This window comes from Pleurodeles waltl, chromosome 3_1 (assembly GCF_031143425.1).
Source record: "Pleurodeles waltl isolate 20211129_DDA chromosome 3_1, aPleWal1.hap1.20221129, whole genome shotgun sequence".
NCBI lineage: Eukaryota > Metazoa > Chordata > Amphibia > Caudata > Salamandridae > Pleurodeles > Pleurodeles waltl.
This window is the reverse complement of record NC_090440.1, coordinates 1961008039-1961030437: the sequence shown is the minus strand read 5'-3', so window position 1 is coordinate 1961030437 and position 22399 is coordinate 1961008039. Positions and strand designations below refer to the sequence as shown.

Genomic DNA, 22399 nt, shown 5'->3' with positions numbered 1-22399 from the left:
AAGAAGAAGAGAGGCGACAGGAGAGGCAGAGAAGCACACAGAAGAAGAGAGAAGACGTGGAGAAGAAGAGTACAGAAGAAGATGAAGAAGAAGAGAGGCGACAGGAGAGGCAGAGAAGCACACAGAAGAAGAGAGAAGACGTGGAGAAGAAGAGTACAGAAGAAGATTACAGGCGAGGAGCGAGGAGGAAGAACAGAGAAGAAGAAAAGAAGAAAAGGAGTAGGAGAGAGGGTGAGTAGCGCGGGGCAGGGCGAGGGGCTGGGAGGTGGGGGGGTACTTACTGTGAGGTGGGTCTCAGGAACTCAGGGAGCTGGAGGAGCTGCAGCGGCAGGGGGAGCGACCTACCCTTGGGTCAATATCCTATATCCAATATCAATATCCAATATAATATTTGCAGTAACATTTTTTAGGAAAAAACTGTGCATGGCGGGGGCGCGGGCTATAGTTACCTTAGCGCATGAGTTATAGTTACTTGAGGTAACTCTAACTATAATTGCTGAATTTCTATGGTTTTGTACGCTTGAACTATAACGTTCCTCTAACCTTTAGTTTTTTCAGTGAATCTAATATGTAAAAATGGAACAGACACTTTTTCCTGCTGTGTGTCACTGCAGTGTTTTTAAACTGCAGCCTTGCCAGACAAACGCAGTGCTCCATGAAGGCATACATTTCTATCACATCTCTTTAGTGGAAAAAATACACACTGCAGCCCACATACAGCATTGAATTCCCCCACCACCTTTTCTGCACTATTTTGCAATGGCCTTTCTCTAGAGTTAAATAATCCAATTGGTAGAAATTAATTTTATGGTGTCATTTTAATGGGAGTGCATAAGCACTGTGGCACTGATAGGCAGAGTCACGTAGCACAGAATCATAATACCAGCAAAAATGCGGTCCTTAAAAGGTGAAAAATCCAGGGTCTCCATGCAGAAATGTGGCTTTAGTACAGTGCCAGATACCTGTGTTTTTCCAGGAAAGGAACAGGAATGTCGAGCAGTATAATGCACGGAGGTTAGAAAAGAGGTAAACTGGCTGAATAATATCAGACATTAAAAGAGGAGACTCGGTGGTTGCAACCGTGTTTGACGCTCACTGCTTCACACATTTCTGTCACCGAGGACTATAGAAAAAGATGTATTGTTTTAGGATTGGAAATGAAATGTGATGGAGAGGGGGCTGGAGTGTCACCACAGTTGGACATGGTTGAACGCGGGCCAGGAGGGGGCTTTCCGTGAAGTAAACACAGGCAGCACACTGGAGAAAGACATGCCTTGAAAGCTCTGGAACCCGAGACGTTTATTTGTTATTGAAACTGTGACTCAGTATATGTAAGGGCGTCAAGCAAATCCGCTGATTTAACACTATAGATAGTATAACACAAGTTCTTATGTTTTTAACATATGTTTCATTGGCATTTCATAACAATTACAGACTTAGAGTTTTCATTTAATTCATCTGCTAAGTATGTTAGATTTAGTATCTTGCTTTTTCTGTTATAATTTCATCAAATCTGGGGTCATTACAACAGTTTGCTAATCTCGATGGTCACAGTGTCATCGAGGTATGTGGCCAGATTCATGAACGTGACCGATAACAGCTCGTAACCAAAGCTTAACTGTCCCCAAAGGCTTAATTAGGTAAGGGTGGCATTCTCAAACTGGTGACATTTTTATATGTGGTCTGAGGGAAGACGCTGCTGCTCAAATCTAGCAAACAGAAGGGGGCAGTGTGATGTGTGGCTGACCACAAGGTGTACTGTACTCCAACCAAATAGTGCTGTATGGAATGTTCTCAGGTGCCATTCTGTCCTTTTCACGCAGTGTGTCATTCTTGCAGGAGAAGCAGTCCCGCTATGAGCTGCAGAGGAAGGCAGAGGAGCAGATTGCTGGGCTGCAGGCTGAGATCAGAAGACTGCGGGAGCTGAGCAGGGTAATAATAGCTCTACTTGCCTTATCAAAGGATGGTCCATTTTATCAAGGCCCGAGGGCTACATAGAACGCCAGGGTCAGGAAATATTTCTCTGCCATTAACAGTGAGAGAGGCGTAGCTTGGTCAGTAAGATTGGGGTGGGGGTGAGCTTCCCATTTTCCGATAATTGCACTGACGTATAGGGGGTCATTCTGACCCTGGCGGTAAATACCGCCATGGCGGAGGTTGGCGGTAGCACCGCCAACAGGCTGGCGGTGCTCCGCCGGGTATTCTGACCGCGGCGGTACAGCCGCGGCCAGAAGCGGAAAGCCGGCGGTGTACCGCCGACTTTCCGCTGCCCATGGGAATCTGCGCCGCCATGGGGATTCTGACACCCCATACCGCCATCCTGTTCCTGGCGGTTCGCCCGCCAGGAACAGGATGGCGGTATGGGGTGTCGTGGGGCCCCTGGGGGCCCCTGCAGTGCCCATGCCAATGGCATGGGCACTGCAGGGGCCCCCGTAAGAGGGCCCCACAAAGAATTTCAGTGTCTGCTTTGCAGACACTGAAATTCGCGACGGGTGCAACTGCACCCGTCGCACCTTCCCACTCCGCCGGCTCCATTCTGAGCCGGCTTCCTCGTGGGAAGGGTGTTTCCCGCTGGGCTGGCGGGCGGACTTTCGGCGGTCGCCCGCCAGCCCAGTGGGAAACCCAGAATGACCGCCGCGGTCTTTTGACCGCGGTACGGTCTTCTGGCGGTTCCCGCTTGGCGGGCGGCTACCGCCGCCCGCCAAGCTTAGAATCAGGGCCATAATGTTTAAATGCATTATACGACTAGCTGGTTCCATGAGAGAGGCCTAAGGTGCAGTGGAAAGGTAGAGGAATGCGCTTTGGTAGGAATACTAACAGAGAAAACACAATATTTTGTGAAATAACCAATATTTTGAGGACTTTCAAAGCAGAGAGGGAGCGAGTTTGTGTGCGTTTTTCTCTGTGTGTATGTAAACATCCCTGGTGAAATCCGACTGACCTCTCACAATACCCGACTGAAAGTGCTTGCACCCAACTATTTATCTGAAAACACATTTATTAGGGGTGTAACACCGTCCTCCAAGCTACGCCCCTGAAAAGTGAATAAAATGGGATGTGATATGTGAGGACAGGTCAGATATTAGAGAATCCACTGGGATAAAAGATAGAGGAGAAATTGTGCTTACCATATAACTTCATGCCAAGAAGGAAACAATGTAAACACGTTGTTTAGTCCAACTGTTTTCATTGACAGGACTGAGGATTACAACAACCATAATGCAAATGACAGAGGGCATAAAGGAAGAGTGTTGTGGCAGAGGCAAAGTTCCCATTGCCATGGGATTTCTCTGGGATTCCTTCACCCCCTCTCTCCCATGAAACACGACAGTGGAATCTTAGACATTCCACGAGGCTGCAGACACCTTGTACTGTTTAGAAACATTCTTCCCTGTGGTGTACAAGCACACTCCAGCGAAGGGGGAGTCTCTGAATGTTGTACTGGCAAGAAACCCAGGCCCATCAAAAGGGAGGAGGGGGCAGATGACTCATTATTTCTAAGGCCACACACTCCACAGCATATTTACTTACTGATTTAAAAAAAAAAAAATTCTTAAGAACAGGGAAGCTAAATAGCGAATTCCACTAGATGTCAACAAATTCGAATCTGCCGTGTTTTTTCTTTCCCTACAGGCAGTGCTTAATTTGTGCTTGTTGTTTCCGGTGCTGAGCACCAGTATTTATTTTTGAGGGCCGGGGTTTATTCTTCTGCCTCAAGCATTTGCTGCAAGCAAAAGAGAAATATGGGAAAAACGGAGGAAGAGAAAAACGAAAAAGCGTCACAAAGGGAAAAAGCAGAAAGCTGCAAGAGTGAGCAGCAGGGGCAGGATGTAGCTTTATATGGATTTAGGAGGCCCGGGGTGACTTCAGGATTACGCCTCCTTAGTATTCCGTGTTTCGACATTTAATTGCAGCAGCCGCGTGTTTAAGAGGAGGGCTTTGGGCACTGGCATGTTTTTATTTACAAATTAAGCACTGCCTACAGGACATATTTTACATTTTTGAAATAGGTTCTCCTCTTATGAAGGAACTCGCTTCAGTTTGATGACCTGAGCCCGCAAGAACTTAGGTTTGATGGAAATCCCCTGGAATCCCCTTTTGTTAGGTGTGCTTCGGCACCCCTGGGAAGGTACTACTAAGAATTATCAGAATACTTTGGTGCGCTGGCGTTATGCAAGCTGTCTCCACCTTTACCAGGATCTGGGAATCCCAGCCTAGTGGAAGGGGTTGAGGGCTTCCACCAGCTCTATAGGCTAGTTACACCACTGGCCAGCACCATCCTTCTTCCCTGCCAGGTAATGTACATTGTGTGATTGTTTTATGACCGGAAGATGATGGGGCGCTGGTGATGCTAATGCCATCTAATTGGTGTTAACCTGCTTCTGTCTCTTCTTGTAATTGACGACAGGGAGGCAAGTGTCAGTGATCTGGAAAAGGAAGGCCACCAATTTTGTCTGGCAAAGTATAAATATGTGCCTTTGTGCCAAAATATGTTGACGTAATTGTGGATCCTGGGCGTGAATATGTCCTTTCAGCTTGCTTGCCTTATACAAATATTACAAGCATCCATTGATTTTTTTAGGAGGGTGTGGGTGAAGGGACTTTCCTACCTGGGAAATATTTTCCAAGAGGAGTGGGAAAGGTTACCTGCATAACTAACTCATTTGCATAGTGGACAATACACAGGCTTAAGTATAGAACAGCAGAAGTATGTAGAAACCTACAATGTGTGTACCTTTCCATGCGTATTCCTGGAGATGTTGAAAATCTACACAAAAAGCAGGAAGAAACCTGCGGTGTGTAGATTTACGACTTTTCTAAGCTTTTTATCAATTTCATACACAACATTCATCTTGTCATTTAGGGTAGGGACCGATGCCATCTCCCTCTGTGAACACCCACATATAAGCCTTTTGTGCAAGAATTGGTAGAAGTCGTTATCCTAAGGGGAAAATCAGTCAGCGAGCCCACCTAAGATGGAAAATGTCTTCTTCATGTAGGGGCTTGTAGGACGTACCCTCAGCACTCATTCATACATAAGGAATGCTTCCAGACAGAATACATTCAGATCAGCGAGGCTCCATCCTACATCACAAAACCCCCCTCTGTGGAATGTGTTAGAAAATGCTAAATATGTGACCTTCTGTTTCTCTTTCAGAGGTCCCCTGACAGGTATTCACTTGAAAGGTAAGTCACATATTGTTAAATGTCAGCTTGCAAAAACATAACATTTTATTTTTGAAAGAGGAGGTGAAAGCTCCTCATCGGGCCGTGGCAAAACCAGTCAGCACGTGTCGGCCAGTCGCATGACTTGGTTGTAGTTTTTCTGTAGTTACATTAATTTATGTATTTATATTGTTGAAACGCCGTAGTGCATCCAGTGGTGTATTAAAAGGCATGCTATTTTCTAAGCTATTAAAATGTTTCTAAAGTAACGTGTTTTACACCATTCAGTCTGGGAATCAAGTCCCACGATTCAATTATATTGCACATGACAATACCTGCGACTCACTGATGCACTGTGGCGTTTCTAGAAGTGAATTTTAAGGGGGGATACACTGGGCTACAGATAAACTGGTGGGGCCATCTACAAAGGCTATATATATATATATATATATATATATATGTGTATATATATATATATATATATATATATATATATATGTATATATATATATATATATATATATATATATATATATATATATATTTCACAAACTGCTGCCCTGCAGCTTCTCAGCAAACACTGTTTCGAAACCAACACAGGATTCCAGGATGTGAGTTATTGCAAAGATTTATTCTGCTGCTTGACGTGTTTCGACCAAGCGGTCTTTGTCAAAGCCACACATGATAGTGGAAAAGTTCACAAATTCCTTTAAAAACAATCAGTCGCATAGACATAATAAAAAGACTGCTTGCATCTTCACAGTGTTGCTTACATAATAGCCTTTTTTGTTTGTTATCGCACCGATCTTAATGATATTAGCCATCAACAGAACAGTCAAAATAAGAAATTAAATCACATAATATAAATAAACTGTGATGGAGTTATGCACAAGAAAATAAATATTAAGATAATCTCAAAACAGAAATGCATAATGTAGACATTCCACGTTACTGTCAAGTGGCAAAATGAATAAGAAAATACTAATTCTGTTAACCATCGCATTTACAAGTCACTAATTCCAGTATATCAGTCCCTATTGCAGCCAGCGCTGAAAAAATGAAAAAATAAACTCATTTGTTAGCCATCGCGCTTTTAAGTCCATTGGTTTATAAAGGTGCGTCAATAATGTACCGTTGCACTCAGATGTGTCCTAGCAAAGTGGCTGGCTCAGATCTATAAACAAAATGACTTTCGCAAAAGAATACCAAGTTGTATATACATATACGATAAATAATACAATATGTATTTCCACATGAAGATTAAGTGCTACAATGAAAACATTTTATGGAAAATGACAATCCAGTCGGTAAGGGCATCATCAACAATAAGCACAATATATGTGGCAGTAGTAACCTCACAGAAACACATGAAACAATGGGTATGTTAATAGAGCGTAACATAAAACCAGGGGGTGAGTTACAGTGACATCTCAATAAAACCCATATCCATCATCAGTCCTTGAGCAAGAGACTCTTTGGAATGTTGAAACACATGCAGACTTTTGCTAATCCAAGATGACCAGGAAAAATGATATACAACGTCCAGTATCTCAGCCAGCATGCACCTAAAGTTCTTCATCTTGTTTGAGACCCCATAAATGTTTACTATTAAGCCTGATTATATATTCTAACTCCATTCTTCTCCAAATGGGTCCCTGTCAATACCAAAGAAGAAAATCTCATCAGTGTTAGGGATATGGGACTGATGGTAGTGCCATGCAACGGTCTAACTTAGATCTTTTTTTATAGCATGTAAGTGCTCTAAGATTCTATTTTTCATAGGAAAAATTGTACTCCCCAAATACTCAATTGGACAGGGACAGACCAGAACAAAGTCTACAAAGGTACTATTACAGTTTATAAATTTATTTATTCTGGCCGTTCTACCTGTTGGTAATGTGTATGTTTTCTTACTGGTGCTGTGGGCACAAACTTTACATTTCCCACATTTGTAAAATCCTTGCTATTCCTTGAGCCAGGACCCTGACTGTTCATGTTGATAACTGGGATAACTATGCAGCAGCATGTCCCTCAAAGATCTACTCTTCCTATAGGTTACTAAAGGGCGAGGGCTGACTAGATTGCCAATGACTTGGTCAGACCTAACCAGGTTCCAATGTTTCCTCACCATTCGACTGAGTTCGACTCACCATTAAATGTGGTTATCAGTCTGACTTTATTGGTGCCCTTATCTCTCTTTTTGGATACTAGCAAACTGTTGATACTTTCTAACAAGTTGCCCTCATCACCTTCCCTGGGTTCCCTCTAGACATGAACCTTGCTGCCATCCTTTTTTGTTCCACCTCAAAAGCCTGTTGAGTACTATTGTTATGTTTAGCCAGCAGTGGCTCCCCGCCAGCAGCAGACGCTGCAAACGTTTTACAACAAAAGGCTAATAATTTATTAGCCTTTTGTTGTGCAAGGGGCGGGGCCATGTGGGATGAAGGGGATGAGGGAAGTGCACTGTGCACTCCCCTCAGTGCACATGTGTGTTTGGCCAGCCGTCTCGGGCCGGCCAAACAAACATGCGCACTATGCTCTATCCAGCCCTGCACTGTGCTGCCAATCGGGAGAGAGCAGGCACAGGCTCCCAGTCTGCCTGGAGCGCCCTGGCTGGGCACTCCCAGCCAATCCTAGCACTGCCTTGAGCAGCATCAGGATTGACCGCAAGGCAGGTTGGGAGCCTGTGCCTGCAGCAACGAGGTAAAGAGGAGCGGCGCGGTGGCGGAGCAGGTACTTTTTAATTCTTATTTTTTAATTAAATGTTTCCCACCCCCGCACCACCTCTCCCCTTCAGACTGCAGCAAGCCGCGACTGTGTTTAGCTCTGGAATGTTTACATTATGCATTTCTGTTTTGAGGTTATCTTAATATTTATTTTCTTGTAAGTAACTCCATCGCAGTTTACTTATCTTGTGTGATTTAATCCCTTATTTTGATTGTTTTGTTGATGCCTCATATCATTAAGATCAGTGTGGTTACAAACAAAAAAAGTTATTATGAATACAACACTGTGGAGATGCATGCAATCTTTTTATTATGTCTATGGTGATGGATTGTTTTTAAAGGAACTTGGGCACTTTTCCACTATCATGTGTGGCTTTGACAAAGACCATCTGGTCAAAACGCGTCAGCCAGCAGAATAAATCCTTTGTATTGATGGGTACACAGTATTTGTTGGAATATATATATATATATATATATTCGGTGGCATGTGTAGCTGCAGATACACATGCTGTGCATTATCCTGGCATCTAGTGTTGGGCTCGGAGTGTTACAAGTTGTTTTTCTTCGAAGAAGTCTTTTCGAGTCACAAGACCGAGTGACTCCTCCCTTTCGGCTCCATTGCGCATGGGCGTCGACTCCATCTTAGATTGTTTTCTTTCCGCCATCGGGTTCGGACGTGTTCCTCTTCGCTCCGTATTTCGAATCTGGAAAGTTAGCTAAATTATCTAAAATTCGACTGTATTGTTATCGTTCGGACCGGGTTAGTGTTACTGTATCGGCACCGTCATCAAGAGCGCTCCGGCGGCCCTTTGGGGCTTCCGTTCTTCACCGAGGCCTGGTCGGCCCGACCACACCTGTCGTTCCAGACCAATGGACCAGACCCCCTTCCACTTCTGTCCTAAGTGTCATTCGAAGTATCCTTATACAGACCAGCACCTGGTCTGTAATCTGTGTTTATCACCTGCACACAGGGAGGATACTTGTGAGGCTTGTCGAGCGTTTCAATCGAAAAAGACCCTAAGAGATCGACGAGCAAGAAGACTGCAAATGGCGTCGACACTGAGAGAGCAACTCGACGTCGGAGAGGAGGAAAGCATTTCCATCCAGGGATCGGACTCGAACGAATCCGAAAGTGACCGAACCTCAACGGTGCAGCAAACAGTGAGTAAACCTGCCCGTCCAAAACTCACACAAAAATATTTAAGGCCATGGGGATGCCACCACCAACAGGCCATGGCTTAACCCATTGAAAAGAAGGTGACCAAACATCGGCACCGAAAAAGGCCAGGGATTTGCCAAAGACTTCCGACTCCGGTCGAGATTCCGTCACCGAACGATCTCGACACCGAGAGTTCGACTCACCCAAAGTGAGAAAAATATCTTCGGAACCGAAAGACTATATCTGAAAGCTCGGTACCAAAAAAAGCGGCTTAGGAGCCGAAAAGAAGCTCTTATACCGAAGAGCAAGGACTTTCCAGCCAAATGAAGGAAAGACATAGATTTGAGCAGGAATTAAGTATGGAAGAACCGGACCATACACAAAGGAGGTTACATATCCAGAAAGAGACTGGAAAAATACAAACTTTACCTCCAATCAAATCTAAAAGGAAACTTGCATTTCAGGAGACAGAAATGCAGCCTAAGGCAAAGGTGGTTAGAGAGAAATCCCCACCACCAAGGGTATCACCACAACCGTCCCCACCGCACTCACCACAACTGTCACCAGTGGGAACACCTCCAATGCAGTCGCCCACACATACAGGGATGACACAGGATGATGCTGATGCATGGGACTTATATGATGCACCAGTATCGGATAACAGTCGGGATTGTTATCCAACAAAGCCATCACCTCCAGAAGACAGTACTGCATATACGCAGGTACTATCCAGGGCAGCTACGTTCCACAACGTAGCAATGCACTCAGAACCAATAGCGGATGATTTCCTGTTTAACACCTTAGCATCCACCCACGCTTCCTATCAGAGTATGCTCAAACACGCGAAACAAGTCTTCCAGGAGCCAGTTAAGGGAAGGGCTATCACGCCTAGGGTTGAGAAGTACAAACCTCCCCCAACAGATCCTGTGTTCATAACACAACAACTTACACCGGACTCAGTGGTTGTAGTATTCAGCAAGAAAGAGAGCAAACTCTCAATCGTCAGGAGACACTCCACTGCCTGACAAAGAGATCAGAAAGTTTGATGCTGCGGGCAAACGAGTGGCAGCACAAGCATCCAGTCAATGGCGGATTGCTAATTCGCAAGCCCTACTTGCTCGCTACGACAGGGCACACTGGGATGAGATGCAACATATCATACAGCACTTGCCCAAGGAACATCAGAAACGTGCTCAACAGGTTGTGGAAGAAGGACAGGCCATATCAAACAACCAGATTAGGTCCGCACTAGACTCGGCAGACACGGCAGCACGAACAGTCAACACGGCGGTAACCATTTGCAGGCATGCGTGGTTAAGAAGTTCTGGATTCAAGCCAGAGATCCACCAAGCGGTGTTGAACATGCCATTTAATCAGGAACAGTTGTTTGGGCCGGAAGTTGACACAGCAATTGATAAGTTTAAAAAAGACACGGACACTGCCAAAGCCATGGGCGCGCTCTATTCCCCACAAGTCAGAGGCACCTTTAGGAAACCACAATTCAGAGGAGGTTTTCGACAGCAAACATCAGAGCCTTCCACCTCTCAAACCAGACCCACCTATCAGGCACGATATCAAAGGGGAGGGTTTCGTGGTTCCTATAGAGGACAATTCCCAAGAGGAAGGGGAAAGTTCCAGGCAACCAAACCAAGCCAGACCAAACAGTGACTTCAATGTCACAAAACCCCAACACTTATCACCAGTGGGGGGAGGCTAACCGCATATTATCAAAACTGGACACTTATTACCATAGACGCATGGGTCCTATCAATTATCCAACATGGTTATTGTATAGAATTCACCAAATTCCCGCCAGATGTGCCACCAAGAACACACAATCTGTCCAAACAACACTTAGACCTATTACAAATACAGGTCCAAGCACTATTACAAAAACAAGCAATAGAACTAGTACCCAATCATCAGAAAGGAACAGGCGTCTACTCACTATATTTCCTAATTCCAAAAAAGGACAAAACGTTAAGACCTATCTTAGATCTCAGAACACTGAATCTCTTCATCAAATCAGACCATTTCCACATGGTAACACTTCAAGACGTGGTTCCCTTACTAAAAAAGGAGGAATACATGTCAACATTGGATCTCAAAGATGCGTATTTGCACATACCCATCCATTCTTCTCACAGAAAATACTTAAGGTTTGTAATGCACGGCGTACACTATCAATTCAAAGTGCTACCGTTCGGTATGACAACGGCCCCAAGGGTATTCACAAAATGCCTAGCAGTAGTAGCCGCTCACATAAGGAGACAGCACATGCACGTATTCCCATACTTAGACAACTGGCTAATAAAAACCAACACTCAACAACAGTGTCTTCTTCACACGCAATACGTCATAGAAACTCTACACAAACTAGGGTTCTCTATAAACTACCAGAAATCAAATCTGCAACCATCCCAAATACAACAATACTTGGGAGCAACACTCAACACACAAAGAGCAATTGCCACTCCAAGTCCACAAAGAGTCCAAGCGTTCCAAAATATAACATCAAGCATACAGTCAAACCAACACTACCCAGTAAGGTTTGTAATGAAACTTCTAGGCATGATGTGTTCATGCATAGTCATTGTCCCAAATGCAAGATTACACATGAGGCCCTTACAACAATGCCTAGCAAAACAATGGACACAAGCACAGGGTCAACTTCAAGATCTAGTGTTGATAGACCGCCAAACACACTTCTCGCTTCAATGGTGGAACCCTATAAATTTAAACAAAGGGCGGCCATTACAAGACCCAGTGCCTCAATCTGTTATCACAACAGATGCTTCCATGATGGGGTGGGGAGCACACCTCAACAAGCACAGTATACAGGGTTAATGGGACAATCAGAAAAAACAACTTCACATAAATCATTTGGAACTGCTAGCGGTGTTTCTAGCATTAAAAGCATTTCAACCACTGGTAGCCCACAAACACATCCTTGTCAAAACCGACAACATGACAACAATGTATCATCTCAACAAACAAGGGGGGACACACGCGTCACAACTGTGTCTCTTAGCACAAAAGATTTGGCATTGGGCAATTCACAATCACATTCGCCTGATAGCACAATACATACCAGGCATTCAGAATCAGTTAGCCGACAATCTCAGTCAAGATCACCAACAAACTCACGAATAGGAAATGCATCCCCAGATCCTACAGGATCACTTCCTTCGTTGGGGAACACCAAACATAGACCTTTTTGCAACAAAAGAAAGCGCAAAATGCCAAAACTTCGCGTCCAGGTACCCACACCCTCAATCCAAGGGCAATGCACTATGGATCAGTTGGTCAGGGATATTTGCTTACGCTTTTCCCCCTCTCCCACTCATTCCTTATCTGGTCAACAAACTAAGTCAAAGCAAACTCAAACTAATACTCATAGCACCAACCTGGGCTCGCCAACCGTGGTACACAACACTGTTGGACTTATCAGTAGTACCCCACATAAAATTACCAAACATTCCATATCTGTTAACACAACACAAACAACAGATCAGACACCCGAATCCAGCATCGCTCAATCTAGCAATCTGGCTCCTGAAGTCTTAGAATTCGGACATTTAAATCTTACACAAGAGTGTATGGAGGTCATTAAACAAGCAAGAAAACCTACAACAAGACATTGTTACGCAAACAAATGGAAAAGATTTGTTTGCTACTGCCACAATAATCAGATCCAACCACTACATGCCTCCACAAAGGACATTGTAAGCTACTTTTTACACTTACAGAAGTCTAATCTAGCATTCTTTTCTATTAAAATCTATCTCACTGCAATATCTGCCTATCTGCAGATTACACATACAACATCACTTTTTAGAATCCCAGTCATTAAAGCATTTATGGAGGGACTAAAAAGAATCATACCCCCAAGGACACCACCCGTACCTTCGTGGAACCTTAATATTGTATTAACACGACTCATGGGCCCACCATTCGAACCCATGCATTCTTGTGAAATGCAATATCTGACTTGGAAAGTAGCCTTTCTAATAGCTATCACATCACTTAGAAGAGTAAGTGAGATACAAGCATTTACTATTCAAGAACCCTTTATGCAAATACATAAACATAAAGTGGTTCTCCGTACAAATCCAAAATTCTTACCAAAGGTCATATCACCATTCCACCTAAACCAAACTGTGGAACTCCCAGTCTTCTTTCCTAACCAGACTCAGTAGCCGAAAGAGCCTTACATACATTAGACATCAAAAGAGCACTAATGTATTACATTGACAGAACAAAACAATTTCGTAAAACAAAACAATTGTTTGTAGCCTTCCAAAAACCTCATGCAGGTAATCCTATATCCAAACAAGGCATCGCCAGATGGATAGTTAAATATATTCAAACTTGCTTTATTAAAGCAAAAAGAGAATTACCTATTACACCAAGAGCACATTCCACTAGGAAAAAAGGCGCCACAATGGCTTTTCTTGGGAATATACCTATGACAGAAATTTGTAAGGCAGCCACCTGGTCTACGCCTCATACATTTACTCAGCATTACCGTGTAGATGTGTTAGCAATGCAACAAGCCACAGTAGGACAGGCTGTATTAAGAACATTATTTCAGACAACTTCAACTCCTACAGGCTAGCCACCGCTTTTTGGGGAGATTACTGCTTGTTAGTCTATGCACAGCATGTGTATCTGCAGCTACACATGCCACTGAACGGAAAATGTCACTTACCCAGTGTACATCTGTTCGTGGCATGAGACGCTGCAGATTCACATGCGCCCTCCCACCTCCCCAGTAGCCTGTAGCCGTTCTTAGTTGAATGAAAATTGTAAATATGTAAATAAATATTCTCTTGATACACATTAAGTACATACATAACTACTCCATTGCATGGGCACCTCTAGTATACTCACAACCCCTACCTCATCCTCTGCGGGGAAAACAATCTAAGATGGAGTCGACGCCCATGCGCAATGGAGCCAAGAGGGAGGAGTCACTCGCTCTCGTGACTCGAAAAGACTTCCTCGAAGTGACATTTTCCATATATATATATATATATATATATATATATATATATATAAAACACTGAAAAAAGCAAAGGTTCAAAGGTTGCAGGCAAGTTATAGTTAGGTTGACGTTTTACCCATACAAAACCTCAGAAATTCAGCAGTTATAGTTATACTGGTAGTTACACTTATGTTAAGGAACTATAACTCATGGATAGGTCAAAAAGAAATTGCCTATTTTGTGCCTAGGACAGGTACCTCAGGGACGCCTCCATCCCTCCTATGGGGTCAAGATACCTGTATCTTGACCTCTTATGTCAGTTTGTTAGTGTTCTTTTCCTTCTCCTAGCCGATACGAGAGAGCAAATGGCCGCTGCAACTTTCCTCTCAGGTTAGTCAATTGGGCCTTGCTTTTCCTGCGAATCCCCAGTGAGTGGATCCGCGTCCCTAGATATACAAATTTCTTTTAGCACTCCAAAATTACTGAACGGATTTATAACAAATAACCAAAACGTCTCTTTCTGGGCCAACACTTTCTGACAAATTTGGTATAATTCTGTCAAGTGGTTCGGGCTGTAGTCGTGGCTAAAATCCCTATGGCAAATTGAATGAGGAAACAGGTTTTTCACGGCCCCCGCTTGGCGAATTACCCTGAAACTTTCCACATAGCAACTAAAGTGACTGGGGTTCTAGTTTTGAAAGTTTTGTGAAAATTCGTCAAACAGCACCGAAGTTTTAGGCAAAACAATAAGTGATTTTCCTATGGAAACTAGATCCTAATTGTAAAAAGCTACTGGCTATCATCAGTAGGTGATATATTTATATATGTTTTCCTTATGTTACTCCCGGAACTGCCCAACGAAGCTTGTACGCATTAAAACAGGACATAGGAAATCCTGTAAAACAGCAACTCAAAACCTTTGTACCTAAAATGCAAAAGCACATGTACTCCAGAATCCCAGATGCTAGCGTTTTATTGTGGCACGAGATCAAGTCCATTGGCCGAAACCTGTAGGCTTTGGCTATTTTCCACAAAAAAAACACTAGCATCTAAGATTCAGGAGTGCGCGTCCTTTTGTATTATCCATACGAAACGTTTAAGTTGACACATACATATATCTCTACATGTTTGCTGAAAATGTTTAAAGCTGACAGTATGTGTATATATAAATATGTGTGTGTGTACATTTAGATATAAATATTTACAAACATACACACAAAGTCAGATTTAAATATTTTCAGTAAACAACATTGCTAAGCAATAAAAGGTAGTTGGACAAATGAATGTGTTTGTCGAGGTGGAGTGTCTGTTTTCTTTGTCACCTACTGGCACATTCAGCACCTGTGGGGATGAGGCAGAACGGGAGGGGGGAGCTGGGATAGGACAAATAGCGTCGGGGCAATGGGCCCCATCAACCCCACTATAAAGACCCCAGTGGTGATGCAGTAATACCGCTAATGGAATTATCTTACACTGCAGAATCTCGATTTGGGAGCCAATTTACATGGGCTCGTACTAGTCTGTCATGCCTCTTAGGTCAACTGGCATCGCCCTATCAGGGCTTCTTAGTGCTCTAATCAATTTCTGTTACATAAACCTTGGACTAAGTGCATATCCCAGGACAACAGAAGGTTGTCAGTCTTGGGCCACTGTAAATTAGCATAGAACAATCCTTGCTGACCTTTCAAAACTGGGTAAGAGTTGCCTATTCTATTGGGAAGATAGGTGATATGCCTGTGTTATGTCTAGCTACAGTTTCCTTCCATCAGTGTGTGATATAAATAACTAAATATACGCACACATACATAAATATACACATAATACATAAGAACAGACATAGATAGATAGATAGATAGATAGATAGATAGATAGATAGATAGATCAAATTCCTGTTTTTTTCTGAAATACACTCAGCATGAGAAGACGTTGCTTTTTTAAACGCAACTTTACAAATCAGCATGTGTGCTATTTTATAGAAAGTCGTGAAAAGCTACTTATTGGAAAAGCTGTCTTGAGGGCCTTTCTGAACATATAAACATGTTCAGGCTTCCTCAGATGAAGAGGAGGTGATTATTTACCTCGACCCTGACTTACCTGAAGGAGCGCCCTCCTATTTGAGTACTTGTATTGAGGGACTCTGTTGCAAAGAGTAGCCATACGAGCAACGGTAATGAATGGGACTGGCGTAGGAGTGTAGTCATCCATTAAATGTGCTGAGCAGCATTGACCCAGATGATAATATGCATTAGGTACATTAAGACATTTAGACTGTACCCTTTGTTCGAGTGCTAACCAACGAAGCTGTCTGCCAGCAGCGTCCGATAGGTGATCAGATTTCCTGAGATGGCAGATGTGACGAACTGCTGAATCTTGCAATTTTGAAGCTTCAGTTGGCTCGCTGGAAATAGTCCCAAGCAGAGACCATTACAATAGTCTAATTTTGAAAAGATCATATGCTTCAGTCTCCACAGAGGGATAATGTAAAGCACATCCTAACAAATGCTGAATATGGTAGATAGAGTTACAAACTACATTATTTTGTGTTTGCATCCATAATTTATCCAAAGGTACCTAAGGATGTAACCTTTGGCCTGAGAAGGAGGCAGGCTTATACTGATTTACCAGAGTGACTAATCTTAGCGGTCTTAAGGCCTGATTCAGTGGATGGGTTACTCCGTCACAAATGTAACAGATACCCCACCCCCCATGTTATTAGTGCATTATTTGCTATGGCACTTGTACTATGGCAGATGAGATATCTGTCATGTTTGTGACAGAGTAGCCTGTCCTCCAAACTCTTAGTCATGCCATTAATGTGTACCCAATATTAGGAGCGCATTCTTGTTGGCATTTAACCTTTGGAAATTTTAGGCCATCTGTTAATGACTGTCAGCAGGTAGTCATGGATGCAATATAGAAAAACAGGAGCTTACTAGTCAAAATGAATCATCAACTAAGGATCATTGGTGTATGAAAAAAGAATACATCAAAAAAACTGGCTTATCTTAGAAGCAGGCATACAAATTAAACAAAGCTAGACTAAGAAGAACCATGGGAGACACCTTACATAGATACTGTATCTGCTGAAAATAATTTTTCCAGTTTGAATGATTGAACCCACCCTTCCGAGAAGGATTTAAATTCAAGACAGTTCTGGAGATACCTGCCTCCTTCATGTGGGTAACCAAGTTGCTATGGTCAACCATGTTGAAGGCATCGTAGAACCATTTTTCAAGAATACTTCTGAGATCTACTAAGGATCTAAGCACAACAGTTTAGGTGTGTACAGGGGAATAAAATCACTGTCCCTACTGAGTGCAAGAGAGTTGAATCACTGCCACTACTTTCTCCTGGGTGCAGGAGAGTAGAATTGCTGTCACTACTCTGTCCTGGGTGCAGGAGAGCAGATCACCTTCAACTGGTTTAAATATGAGGTGCTTGGGGCCATTTGCCCACTATCCTAAAAGAACTTGGGGTTTATATGCCACAGTTAAAGGATTGTGGTGCACAAGGACTAGCATGGAAAGGTCTTATGGCTTATGAAGAGAGGGGGACATGTGCAGACCGTGGTGGCTAAGACCATATGGGTGGACAGGAAGACGAACAGCATCAGGAACTCAAAGAACTGGGTTAGTGTGAGAAGCTCAGGAAACATGGGCAGAGAGTGAGGGGAGAATGGGCAGACACCTTAAGAGGCTCTTAAGCAACATGGTCAGAGAGTGTCAGGAGTACATGGCCCCATGAGCAAACACTGCCTTTCAATCAGAGCGCATGTACATTCTGAAGAGACTGAGATACATAGACGATGTGAGGAGCTTAATACAATGTGAAGAGCTGGGACACAGGAAAACTCCTTTGGAGTTAATACAAAATCTGCACCAATGGAATGTATTTTTAAGCAATATTTAGGACACAGTATTTATGTTAGATGATTTCAGAACCCCGTACCGGTGGCCACGCAGCACTCAGAAGTTACTGAGTCCAACCGAGGAGGTTGAGGCCTTTTACCCTTTGCTGTCCTGGGGCCCACCCTCCCATGGATCCCGCTCACCTGGGTCAAGCACCCCCTTCTGCACCTGACTCTCAGTTAGCATACCATGAGCAGTTAAGGCTCCTTCGGCGGGAAGTGTAGATACAGGTCAGTGAACAAAACTCATAATTCAACCTGCAAGTAGCACACATAATAAATCAATGTCTAATCAAATACTTATTTTGTATAAAATAAGTATTTTAAGTCTAACTATACACATGAAAAGGTAAACAAAAGTTACAAAGCAATAAAATAGTTCCCGCTTGACGTAGGCACACAAGAAGTTGTCAAGCCACTTGCGGTCTACCCAGCTCCCATTTAACAGGTGTTCAGTTTTTCCCCATTCACATGCGGGAAATTCCAGGGAATGTAAGCTATTAGGTCCTGTTCACAGGGTATCCCCCTCTCGGAGTCAGTTAGTAAGGGGTAGTCACTTACAGTCAAGTAGGGCTGCAAAAACCAAAGGTGGTATATCCCCTGGGGCCCAGTAGGGCCAGTTCTCAGCTTACCCACTCCAACAGTACAAAACATGTCAGCAGTGCAGTGTGGTCCTGGCCCTAATCTGTAAAGTTGCCATGCATGCGTTCACAAAAGCAGTTCCTGGCAGGCGCCAGTTTTCTCTCCTGAGCCGCACTTACCAGCGTCTTGATGATCGGAGTTGCTCCTGCTCCAGCCACACACAGTAAGTCTTTTTTCTTCCTTGCTCGGGGATTGGGGCAGTCTCCTTGCTCCGACCAGGCTCTGATGGCGTCTTCTCTGTCCTCAGGCATCCTCAGATACAAAGCCTCCCATGTCTTGGTTGTAGCATGCTCTGATTGCACAGCAGCCCCTCCTGGCATACAGGGTCGCCAAACTTCCAATGCAGCACCCGGGCAACGGCTTGATTGATGCAGCGCTGCACCTCACACCTCACACCTCGCTCAGAAGCCCCACACATCTGGGCTCCCCCAGATCTTGTTTCCTCCAACACGTTCCTCTTCTGCACAGCCACACCGGTCTTGGTGAGCAGGCAGGTACTGGTGTTCCAGACTCCAGGGCAGGTGCTCTTGGTTTTCCTGGGTGATGTCCCCTCACCCAGTAGAGAGTCTAGCACGCTGTGCCCCTAGTCACAGGCAGAAGTCATGCAGAGCTTTCACTCCCCGTGGGGCCTGGCTGGCTGCACAGCAGATGACACAGTATGGGGTCTCAGATTTCTCTACTTATAGTTCTTTTCCAGATGCAAAATGTGACTTAGGGTCTGGACCTTTCAAGTTTTATGCTTGGTTTCTGCTACTTTGAAATGGGCATCTCTTCCCTTTATCCCTTTATTTGCCCTCTTGAATGATGTCTGTCACAGCAGGCAGGACTCCGAAACTGATTAACCCCCAACAAGATTCATGGGAGTGACCAGAGTTCACACCTGGATGTCAGCCACATAGATAAGTGCATCAAAGGTTAATCCTGGGCCCTCAGCCCTACCCTTGTTATTCTCCTATGAGCCCATCTCCCTCTTCCTGAGATGTATCCAGGCGCCGTCTCTGTGATCTGTCACTAATTCGAAAAGCTCTTTGAAATGCACAGGGAGAGCCTCATCCAGTGCTTGTCCCACCCAGCCTACAGGAATGCAGCAATATACAATCCTGTCTGGGGGTTTCCTCTACTCCTCATGTTTTCACCAGGCAGGCCTGGGCTTCCACAAATGGAACCCAAGGTCCCCGTGTAATGTACCAGTGCAGGCACTTCTACACTCAGTGTACATTCACAGCACACTTACTGCACAGCATTACTGTACTCGTGCATTATGTTACCACAAGCATATCCACATGCAACACACGCACTCAGTCTGTGCGGCACTGTTCAGCACTACAATCCCTCTGTACTGTGCCAGAGTGTGTCACATATAACACATAATGCCAGTGCATACACTTTTACTATGTGCACACTGTACAACCCTTTTCCCTAGGTGTAGTGTATCCTGTTGTGAGCACATATGCACTCAGCATGCACTTCCACATCAACCTGATGTAGGCCATGAATGAGATAAACACACAGCAGCAGAACTCTTAAAATGATGAGTGAACCTGTAGACCTCACTCTAGTGACACAGGGTAACACGCATTGGCAAAGCCAATAGGTCTCGCCTATGCAAGAGCTATTGACAAAGCCAATGTGTTTTAGCCACGGTGTACACCACCATGGCTGCTGTTCAGCATGGCCAAAAGTTAGTGCCATAGAGCAGCATTGTGTGAAGTGTCATACAGTGGAATAAAGAAGAGTGGAATAGAGTGTTCTAGAGTGGAGTGGCAGAGAGTGTCGTGTATTGGAGTGGCATAGTGTGGAGTAGCATAGAGGGGCATACACTGGAGGTGCATGGAATAGAGTGGAATGGTGTAGAGTGCATTGGTGTAAAATGTTGCAGAGTATTGTGGCATAGAGTGCAGTGGTATTAAATTCAGTAGTGTACAATGCAGCGTCGTAGAATGTAGTGGTATAGATTAATTAGAGTGGTGCATAGTAGAGTGCAGTGATGCAGAGTGGAGTGGCACAGACTAGTGTGGGGCAGAGTAGAGTGGCACAGAGTAGAGTGGTGCAAAGTACAGTGCAGTGGTGTAGTGGTACAGTGGCGTAGACTACAGTGGCGCATGGAGTTGAGTGGGGTGGAGTGGTGCAGAGCTGAGTGACGCAGAGGGCAGTGGCATAGAGTTGAGTGGCATAGAGTGCAGAGTAGAATTGAGTGGCATAGAATGCAGTGTTGTAGAGTGGTGCAGAGTAAAGTAGCATAGAGTGGTGCAGAGTAGAGTATGGCGCCATGGAGTGCAGTGGTGTGGAATGGAGTAATGCAGAGGAGAGGGAAGTAGAGTTCAGTAGTGGAGAGTGCAGTGTTGCAGAGCCGAGTGTCAGAGTGCAATGGTGTGAGTGGAGTAGAGTGGCGTACAGAGAAGTGGTGTAAAGTACAGTGATGTAGAGTAGAGCGCAGCGACATTGAGTGCAGTTGTGTAGCATGCACTGGCATAGAGTGCAGTGGTTAAGAGTAGAGGGCAGTGGCATGGAGTGGTGCAGAGTGGAGTAGAATGACGTAGAGTGCAGTGACAGAGTAGATTGTTTCAGAGTAGAGTGAAGTGATGTAAAGTGGTGTGATGCAGGGTAGCGTGCAGTTGCGTAGAGTGGCACAGAGTGTAATGGTATAAAATGGTGTAGAGTGCAGGGTAGAGTGGTGTACAGTTGATTGGTATAGAGTAGAGTGCAGGAGCATAGAGTTGAATGTTACAGAGTAAAGTGCATTGGCATAGAGTGCAGAGTGGCATAGAGTACAGTGGCATAGAGTGGAATTGTGTAGAGTAGATTGATGTGACCTAGTCTGCAGTGGTGTAAAGTGCAGTGGCGAAGAGCACAGTGGTGTAGAGTAGAGAGACAAAAAGTGCATTTCCATAGAGTAGAATGGTACAGGATAAAGTAGAGTGTCATAGAGTGCAGTGGCGCAGAGTGGAGGGGTGCAGAGTGCATTGGCATGGAGTGGTGTCAAGTGGAGTGTTGCATATAAGAGTGCAGTGGTGTGAAGCAGTGCAGAGTAGAGTGGTGTAAGGTGGAGTATTCATGGTGTGGTAGCACACTGCCATTACAGACACCACATTTTCAATTGAAATGACCATTACATTTGCACCAAGATACATTTAAGATGCATTTTTACTAATAAAATTATACAGTGCATAAACGAAAATGTGTGGAAATTGCATTACCTAGTGTAATGATTTGTTTTGATCATATAAAAGTATTTATGTCCAACACACCAGAAATAACAAAAATGTGCTTCATTTGTGTTCCTAATTTTGACTCATTCTAGTGTGCTTACACAGTTCATTTAAATGTTATCGTGTGCTAGGAAAAAACTCTTTTCTACTCCAGTATCCAGCAAGATTGTCACATAAAACCTCTCACTTTGAAGTCAGAGAAATAAAAGTGAACTAGTGCCCTCAGGAGACAGCACCTGACATTTGATTTCAGTCTTTGAATGCACAGCAAATGTGACGAGATAAGAAGTATATGTTCGATGGCATCTGTCGCTGTAGATACGCATGTTTTGCAATAGCTCGCCATCTGGTGTTGGGCCGGAGTGTTACAAGTTGTTTTTCTTCGAAGAAGTCTTTCGAGTCACGGGACCGAGTGACTCCTCCTTTTGTCTCCATTGCGCATGGGCGTCGACTCCATCTTCGATTGTTTTTTTTCCGCCATCGGGTTCGGACGTGTTCCTGTCGCTCCGAGTTTCGGAACGGAAAAATAGCTAATTACAGAAGATTTTCGTCGGTATTGTTGCGTTCGGGGTCGGCGTAGTTAGATTCAACACCGCGTCTAAG

General features: G+C 44.1%; 1 protein-coding gene across 1 annotated transcript in view; it reads left to right on the top strand.

Moving 5' to 3' along the window:
* The window catches only part of LOC138285854 (uncharacterized), a 492092-nt gene that overhangs the window by 452235 nt on the left and 17458 nt on the right, over positions 1-22399 (top strand). The window contains exons 14-15 of the mRNA XM_069226328.1: positions 1840-1932; positions 5159-5187. Coding sequence (XP_069082429.1) covers positions 1840-1932; positions 5159-5187 — 122 coding nt within the window. The remainder of the gene's footprint in view (positions 1-1839; positions 1933-5158; positions 5188-22399) is intronic.